The sequence below is a fragment of the Triticum aestivum genome, chromosome 1B (genome assembly GCF_018294505.1).
Source record: "Triticum aestivum cultivar Chinese Spring chromosome 1B, IWGSC CS RefSeq v2.1, whole genome shotgun sequence".
NCBI lineage: Eukaryota > Viridiplantae > Streptophyta > Magnoliopsida > Poales > Poaceae > Triticum > Triticum aestivum.
In genome coordinates this window covers 682441762-682450405 of record NC_057795.1, presented here as the reverse complement: position 1 = coordinate 682450405, position 8644 = coordinate 682441762, and the positions used below count along the sequence as shown (strand labels likewise).

Below are 8644 nucleotides of genomic sequence, written 5' to 3'. Positions count from 1 at the left end.
CCCCTTCCCGTTCTAGTGCCTCGTTTTCTTTTCGAAAATGATGGAAAACCCCCAGGCTCTACATCGATTGATGCCGATGACAAAGAGGCACTTGGTGTTGACTAAGAAGGCCGTTGCTAGGTTAGGAAGGTTGGCTGTCTGCCTTACTCTCTTTACCCCTCTAGTTTTCCCCTTTCCCTGTCCTGCTCTGCTTTGGGTCCCTTTGCTCTTTCCCTCTCTTGCTCTGCTTTGTGTCCCTCTGCTCTCATGATCAAGCAGGTAGAACCAATGCAGTTTAGCTATGTTTTTTTCTAGAATACACAAGCATGCGTATTATCTATTGATAGAAGAAGAGGCGAGACACCTATCCACAAGTTTACAACTCTGGCAGCCACCCAAGATACAAAAGGAGACTACTCCCCAGAGACCCACCTAAACAACGCCGAGAAGAACGGCAGCACATCAACTCTGAAAAGCTTAGCCATCTGCCAAGACTATCCTTCCTCAAGGATCCGCCTAAGAACAAACCCCAGAGGAAGACGCATTGTCAAATACGACAGCATTCCTTTGCATCCAAATTTCCCACATCCCGAGGATGATCATGGATTTGAAGTCCTTCCTGGAATGAGCCGTTGGTGATAACGATGTGAAGCATTCCAGCACACCATCCGTAGCCGTAGGTGCCCAATCCTCCTTGCCCCAAGCTGAGAGGACTTCGTGCCAAATCTGTGTGGCAAAGGAGTTCAGCTATGTTGTGTAGCAATTCTTGGCTACGTAGCTGATCAATTCTGGGGCATAGGGAATTTGGCTGAGAGGAGAGACACATGGTAGGAATGGTGCGTCTGATCTCCAAAAACTCTTACGAAAAAAATGTTCTTTGTCTAGCTGGTGGCATGCATGATTATCATATAGTACTCCCTCCGTCTCAAAATAAGTGTTAGTACAAAGTTGTACCAAAGTTAAAGTTGAGACACTTATTTTGAGACACAGTGCTTAGAGAACCTAACGGTGACAGATTTAAACGAGCTGCCAGGATAACAGAGGTAGCAAAATTGAGTCATACATGTAGGCTTTCATGTAACAACTTCCAACGGAGCCAGCAAGCACGCAGGCATAAGATCAGATCGACCCAGAGTTAATTCTAGGCCATCACACAAGTAAACAATACAGAAATAACGACACGAATCACCAAGCATGCATTGATCTAGCATAATACTTATTATCCATTGACAACGATTACATCATGTGACGGAGATCTACATGACTGTAGACTTATATGGTACTAAGTAGCACTAGGAGCTACATATGAGAGACGTCCTAAACCCTAAACGCTACGTCCTAACCCTAAACGCTAGCTGCTATCTTTCTCTGATACTACCTAAATAAAACTAACTTAAACGACAAATAATCTGACAAAATCATCGGTGATCTGCGCATCCTTTTGCTCCTATGGTGATGGAGCCGGAGATGCAGCGTGAGGCGCCGGAGTCATGGCAGGAGGCGTCAACGGTGGCAAGGGTTGGGCTGTCAAATCATCACCAATGCAAGTTAATCAATCTCTTTCAAAGAAGCAACACATATATACACAGAAAAACACACAGAACAAGGTTAGTAACTTACTGCCACAGGAGAAGATCGTCTGGATGGGTATCATGGCGCCACACCTAAGCGGGAGGATGATCATGCGGATCGGATCTATGGGCTTGGGGAAGAGCTTGCTCATGCTGCCGTTGTTGTTCAGGCCGTGGCAGAGGCAGATCGGCGCGGTGCTGACGACCGACTTGAGGCCGTCGCAGCACGCGTCCGGTGGCGAGAACACCGTGATGTTGGTGAGGTAGTCCATGCACGGTATCATGGCCGTCAATGGTGTCAGGCACTCCTTCGGCGGCGGCGGGCTTGGCGAGCCGGTGGGAAGCGGGAGGTGTGGGAGGCTCGGCGGTGCATGAGATGGAGGGGTGCCCGGTGCACCACCAGGGAGCGGCCCGAACAGCGGCGGCAAGCCGGGGATCTGGGGCAGTGGCGGGAAAAGGGAGCGGAATATCGGTGGTAGGCTAGGCATGCCGGGGATCTGAGGCAGCGGCAGGCCGGGAAGAGATGGCGAGCCTCCATCGGCCGTGGTGGTGGCTGTGGCTTCTTCTTGGTTTGCGGCGGCGGCGGGCTGGACCCTCGCCTCGGACGGCTGCAGCGTCGCGACGATGGCCAGCAGGGCGAGGAGCACGGCCACGGTGTACTTGGAGCGCGCCATTGTTTGCGTGAGGGGAGGATGCGTGGATCGGTTTGATGGCATTCGTGTGTTTGCCCAACTATTTATACTGCTACGGCCGGCCGGTAGGGCACGTTAGAGATAGACAAGTTTGAATATTTTTTAACCATTTGAAAATTTTATCCAACTAGATTGAGGTCTGTTTGGGTTGTGGTTTCCTTCAATTTCCTGCTACGTTTACGAGTAAAGAAAGATGCAGCTCGGGTACGCATGGATTAAGCAGAGTCCCTGTACGACGTCCTCTCTATGCAGATAGAGCTGGAGGTTCAAACGAGTCCATTTGCATTCGACACACGTTGAGGTGGATAAGATTCTCCTTTTCCTTTTTTTTAAACTGGTTATTATTTCCATTCATTCTTTTAAAAAACACATTTCTTTTCAAATTTGGAACTCATGGGATATTATATTGTTTTGTTAAAACAAAGACAACACAAATCGCACAACATGGATCGGAGTTGAATTGCGAATTTCACATGCATGCCCGCATTGAAAAATACTACCGGCCGGCGGCCGAAGTTCTTGGGAAAGTACATGGACATACTTTTTTTTATAAGTACAAGGGCATACGTACATATACTATTCGGGTTATTCTACTTTCTTGACTTGTGTATCATTTCATTGATAGGCTTTAAAAAAACATTTAATTGATCTCGCTCATCAATCACTCATACACAATGCAATGGCTTGATCATGCGCCGAAAAGCGATCATCACGGATGCACGATGAATCTAGGCTACGTCTAAGGCAGGAATGCATCTAGCCCATGAGCTCCGGCGGCCGCCCAGGACTTTGTTTCATCCCCAATGGTCATGGTAAGCCGAGAGTCCGATGGTTGATCGTCCTCAAAGACCCAAGAATTCCGGGCCTTCCAAAGCCACCACTCCATGAGGATGATCATGGAGGTTATGCTTCGACGCTGCCCGACAGGAACCATGGCGTAGGATGCCGCCCACTAGTCGAGGAAGTTGTTGTTCGCGCTCGGCAATGGAGTCGTCGCCCACCATGATAGATACTCATGCCACATCTAACACGAGAATGAACAATCCACAAGCAAGTGATGCATGGTCTCGGGCTCCTAGTCATAAAGAACAAAGAGGGGTGCATCTGGTAGCCCACACCTCTGCACTCGCTCGGCAGTCCAACACTGATCTTGGGGAGCAAGCCAAATTAATTTTTTTGATTTGAAACTGCACCCAGCTCTTCTAATTCAAGTCATCTATGGGCACTACCAACAGCCCAATCGAGCAGAAGCACCGCACAGCAGGAGGTGGCTTGACTGTAGTTTAGGTAACTGCTCGGTCTCCTCCTTCATGCACCCACTACAGCTAATTAGACAACAACCAAAAGAATTTTGAGGTATGTGAAGAATACACTGATAGTTAGTCTCACATTTACCAAATCATCATCTACTCTTGTAAGTGCATTTTCTGATGCGGATTGGGCTGGCTGGGTGGAAGATAGAAGGTGTACTGGTGGGTTTGCCATATTCTATGGACCAAACCTAATATCATAGTGTGCAAAGAAACTTGCAACCGTTTTCATGTCATGTACAGAAGCAGAATATAAAGCACTAGCAAATGCAATAGCAGAGGTTATCTGTGTCCAGTCTATGCTGAAAGAACTTAAGGTTCCGCAAATGCAACCCGTGTCTTCGGTGTGATAATCTTTGTGCTACTTATTTATCCGCTAAATCAGTTTTTCATGGCAAGACAAACCATATTGAAATAGATTTTCACTTTGTCAGAGAACGTGTTGCAAACGTACAACTAGAGGTCAGATTTGTCCCTCAAGTGTAGGGTAGTTAGAGAGATTGTTTTCTTTTAATCTTATTTAGCCTTAGCTCTCTATCTCTCCCAAATGTATCTCAATCTCCCTCTGTAATCTCTCGATGGTTTGTCGTTCAACCGAACAACTTCTATAAACGACCAAGAGATCCCTCTCGTCACATCAATACAATATGTATGGCGGGCTCACATGTTATGGGAGTTGAGACGCTTTACCAAAAGCTAAAACAAAACACACAGAGACGCGTTGTCAAATGCGACAGCGTTCCTTTGCATCCAAATTTCCCACATCACGAGGATGATCATGGCGTTCAAGTACTTCCTGGATTGAGCAATGATAGCGGTGTGGACCATTCCAGCACATCATCCGTAGCTGTAGGTGCCCAATCTGTGTGGCAAAGGAGTTCAGCTATGCTGTGTAGCAATTCTTGGCTACGTAGCTGATCAATTCTGGGGTATGGAGAATTTGACTCAGAGGAGAGACACATGGTAGGAATCCGTGCGTCCGAAAACTCTTACTATAAAAAACGTGTTTTGTGTCTAGTAAGTGGTACTCCCTTCGTCCGAAAATACTTGTCATCAAAATGGATAAAAGGGTATGTATCTAGAACTAAAATACATCTACATACATCCCTTTTTATTCATCTTGATGACAAGTATTTCCAGACGGAGGGAGTATGCATGATTATCATAGCACGTGGAGAACCTGATAGCGACAGATTTAATCGAGCTGCCGGGATGACAGATTTAATTCAGAGGTAGCTTGCAAAAGTTGAGTCATACATCTACCAATGCTTTCATGTACTCCCTCCGTTCTGAATTATTTGTCTTAGATTTGTCTAGATACGGATGTATCTAGCACTAAAATAAGTCTAGATACATCTGTATCTAGACAAATCCAAGATAAGTAGTTCGGAACGGAGGGAGTACCAACTACCAAAGGATCCAGCAAGCAAGCACGCATATAGATCAGATCGACATCATACAGCAATAACGACATGAATCACCAACATGCATCGATCTGTATAATACTATCCATTGACAACGATTTCATGTGACGGAGATCTTACATGACTGTATACTTATATGGTAAATAAGTAGCACTAGGAGCTATTCTCTCCGTCCGGAATTACTTGTCATCAAAATGAATGAAAATGGATGTATCTAAAACTAAAATACATCTAGATACATCCATTTCAATGACAAGTATTTCCGGACGGAGGGAGTACTACATATGAGAGACATCCTAAACCCCTAAACGCTAGCTGATATCTTTCTCTGATTACTACCTAAATAAAATCAACTTAAACGATATATAATCATGATGAAAGCATGGGCGATCTGTGCATCCTTTGCTCCTATGGTGATGGCGCGGGAGAAGCAGCGGGAGGCGCCGGACTGGTGGTAGGAGGCGTCAACGGCGGCAAGGGTTGGGCTGTCAAATCATCACCAATGCAAGTAAATCAATCTACTTAAAGCAAGCAGCATATATAAAGAAAAACACTAGAAACAAGGTTAGTGACTTACTAGCGCAGGAGAAGATCGTCTGCGGGGGAATCATGGCGCCGCACCTAGCAGGGAGGATTATCATGCGGATGGGGTCGATAGGCTTGGGGAAGAGCTTGCTCATGCCGCCATTGTTGTTAAGACCGTGGCAGAGGCAGATCGGCGCGGTGCTGACGACCGACTTGAGGCCATCGCAGCAAGCGGTCGGGGGCGAGAACACCGTGACGTTGGTGAGATAGTCCATGCACGATATCATGGCCGTGAGCGGTGTCAGGCACTCCTTCGGCGGTGGCGGGCTTGGCGAGCCGGTGGGAAGTGGCAAGTGTGGGAGGCTAGGCAGTGCACCGGATGGCGGGGCGCCCGGTGCACCACCAGGGAGTGGCCCGAACAGCGGCGGCAAGCCGGGGATCTGAGGAAGTGCTGGGAAAAGGGAGCGGAATATGGGTGGTAGGCTAGGCATGCCGGGGATCTGAGGCAACGGCAGGCCGGGAAGAGACGGGGAGCCTCCATTGGCCGTGGTGGTGGCTGTGGCTTCTTCTTGGTTTGCAACGGCGGGCTGCACCCTCGCCTCAGACGGCTGCAGCATCGCTGCAATGGAGAGGAGGACAAAGAACCCAGCGACGGTGTACTTGTACCGCGCCATCGTTTGCGTTAGAGAAAGGACAGATTGAAGAGGAGAATGCGTGGGTGGTATAATCGTGAGAGGATGCCCAGCTATATATATAGCTCCGGCTGGTTGGTAGGGTGCGTTCGGGATAGAAAAGTTTGAATGTTTGGGCAAACCATTTCAATCCTTTATAGTACTACTATCTAAGAAAGATTGAGGTTGTTTCGGTTGTGGTTGATACGTAGAAACGGATGCAGCTGGCGTCCGCATGGATGGAGTAGAGTCCATGCACATCGTCTTTAGGCAGATAGAGCTGGACGTTCAAACAAGACCGTTTGAATGATTGTATCTGTCTCGCCTACCTATTACAGTTGCGGTGGATAAGATTTTTTTGCATTTTTCAACTACTAGTAATCTTTTTCTGTTAATTTTCAACTAGTAATTGATCTTATTTTCGTTTCTTACTCCAATTTGGATGCCACGTGACATTGTTTGCTAAAACACAGACGACACAAAAAACGAGTTGATTTGGAAATTTTGAGCACTACATAAGAGCAACTATAGCCGATATAGGAGTAAACAACGGACTAAAGTTAGTGGAATAAATTTTTCACACCTCTGTAGGTGGCCGCACTTAGCCGATCTCCTAAACTTAGTGGAGTAAAAATAATTTGCATAGGTTTTTTTGTCCTAACCACATGAACTTCAAACACCTCACAATGTATATCATAAACCATTCAAATTAAAACATGCATAACATAAACGTTAACAAGCATATAGTTTCATTGATTTCACCACAATAACTTTCTTGGACCAATTTTCAACATATTGTGCCACCATAAATCACTTAATTAAAATTGAAATTCACTTAGAGCATCGATTGGATATTTGTGTCCATGTACTACTCACATCAAGCATGTATTGATGTAACTCCTTATAGCAATCTCTTCATTTTCTCCGTATGCGGGAAACATGTCGCCGGTACTCAACGACATTTTCACTGTTGTCATATAATCAACAATTTGACCATTCCGGTAAATTTACTCATAACTTACTTGGAGTGCTAGACATATCTGGTTATCTATACCACGGAATTAACACAAGTGTTATTGAAATCATGTATTTCATTTATCAGTATTTCAAAATACCGTTTCTTGCTAAGAACTCCTTCCATGTGACTTCGACAAGAAACTCTTCTTGGCATTTTTCATACGGAACTTCTTTAATATTTTGTAAAATATATATTTTGCCTAAGCTCGATTAGAGAATACTATCTCCATACATTATTATGTCTAATAAAAGGACTATATTGCCTAAGTACTTTACTGAAAAACTATTTCAATAAAACCTTAAACTGTGTCAAGAAATTTATATAATTTTCTATCAACATTGTATCGTGCACACATAGTGTTTAGAAATATTCATGCTCCCACTTATTTTTTTGTAAATACAAGCATATTTATTTCTACCGATAAAATCATGTAGCATAACTCTTTGGCACCGCATGACATATCACACTTGAAATAGACATGGCGCCGAATTCACAGACTTTGCTTGGACGCACTGGATCGGACTTTGCTTGGCGCCGAATTCACAGACTTTACTTAGACATGGCGCCGAATTCACAGACTTTGCTTGGACGCACTATTTTCAAAATACCGTTTCTTGCTAAGAACTCCTTCCATGTGACTTCGACAAGAAACTCTTCTTGGCATTTTTCATACGAAACTTCTTTAATATTTTGTCAATATATATTTTGCCTAAGCTCGATTAGAGAATACTATCTCCATACATTGTTATGTCTAATAAAAGGACTATATTGCCTAAGTACTTTACTGAAAAACTATTTCAATAAAACCTTAAACTGTGTCAAGAAATTTATATAATTTTCTATCAACATTGTATCGTGCACACATAGTGTTTAGAAATATTCATGCTCCCACTTATTTTCTTGTAAATACAAGCATATTTATTTCTACCGATAAAATCATGTAGCATAACTCTTTGGCACCGCATGACATATCACACTTGAAATGGACATGGCGCCGAATTCACAGACTTTGCTTGGACGCACTGGATCACACTTCTATTAGTTTGTCACAAACTAGTTGAGTTATTTATTATATTTCAACGGGATGAATTTAAGCAAGCAGATTTACACATATTAGCTTTCCCTACTAAACATTAGTTCCTCACAGTAACTTCTGTGGTGACCCATATTCAATTAATTCATGAAAATAAAGATTCCAACTCCACTATGCTTGCTTCAGATCATTACTGGATCTCTTGAAGTTTGCACACTTACTAGCATCCTCTGTATCAATAAAATTACCTTGGACCTATCAAATATACAACTTTGGTTCTATTTCCATCTCATGGGAATCATTTTGACATTCTCATAACTGAAATACTTAGTAATTTTTGAGTTTAATCTGAACTGACTTTAAGTATTATTATGATGAGACAATCTCTTCATAATCAACTCCATGATCTTGCATAAACTAT

General features: G+C 44.1%; 2 protein-coding genes across 2 annotated transcripts; both read right to left on the bottom strand.

The window, feature by feature from the left end:
* Positions 1-1178: 1178 nt before the first annotated feature.
* LOC123100586 (proline-rich receptor-like protein kinase PERK2) lies at positions 1179-2269 on the bottom strand. The gene is made up of 2 exons (XM_044522496.1): positions 1600-2269; positions 1179-1503 (listed from the first exon to the last, which is right to left on the bottom strand). The coding sequence occupies exons 1-2, from the start codon at positions 2264-2266 to the stop codon at positions 1427-1429; spliced, it is 744 nt and encodes a 247-aa protein (XP_044378431.1). The 5' UTR covers positions 2267-2269; the 3' UTR covers positions 1179-1426.
* Positions 2270-5048: 2779 nt separating this feature from the next.
* On the bottom strand, positions 5049-6234 carry LOC123100576 (non-specific lipid transfer protein GPI-anchored 29). The gene is made up of 2 exons (XM_044522486.1): positions 5554-6234; positions 5049-5461 (listed from the first exon to the last, which is right to left on the bottom strand). The coding sequence occupies exons 1-2, from the start codon at positions 6173-6175 to the stop codon at positions 5385-5387; spliced, it is 699 nt and encodes a 232-aa protein (XP_044378421.1). The 5' UTR covers positions 6176-6234; the 3' UTR covers positions 5049-5384.
* Between the last annotated feature and the right edge of the window lie 2410 nt (positions 6235-8644).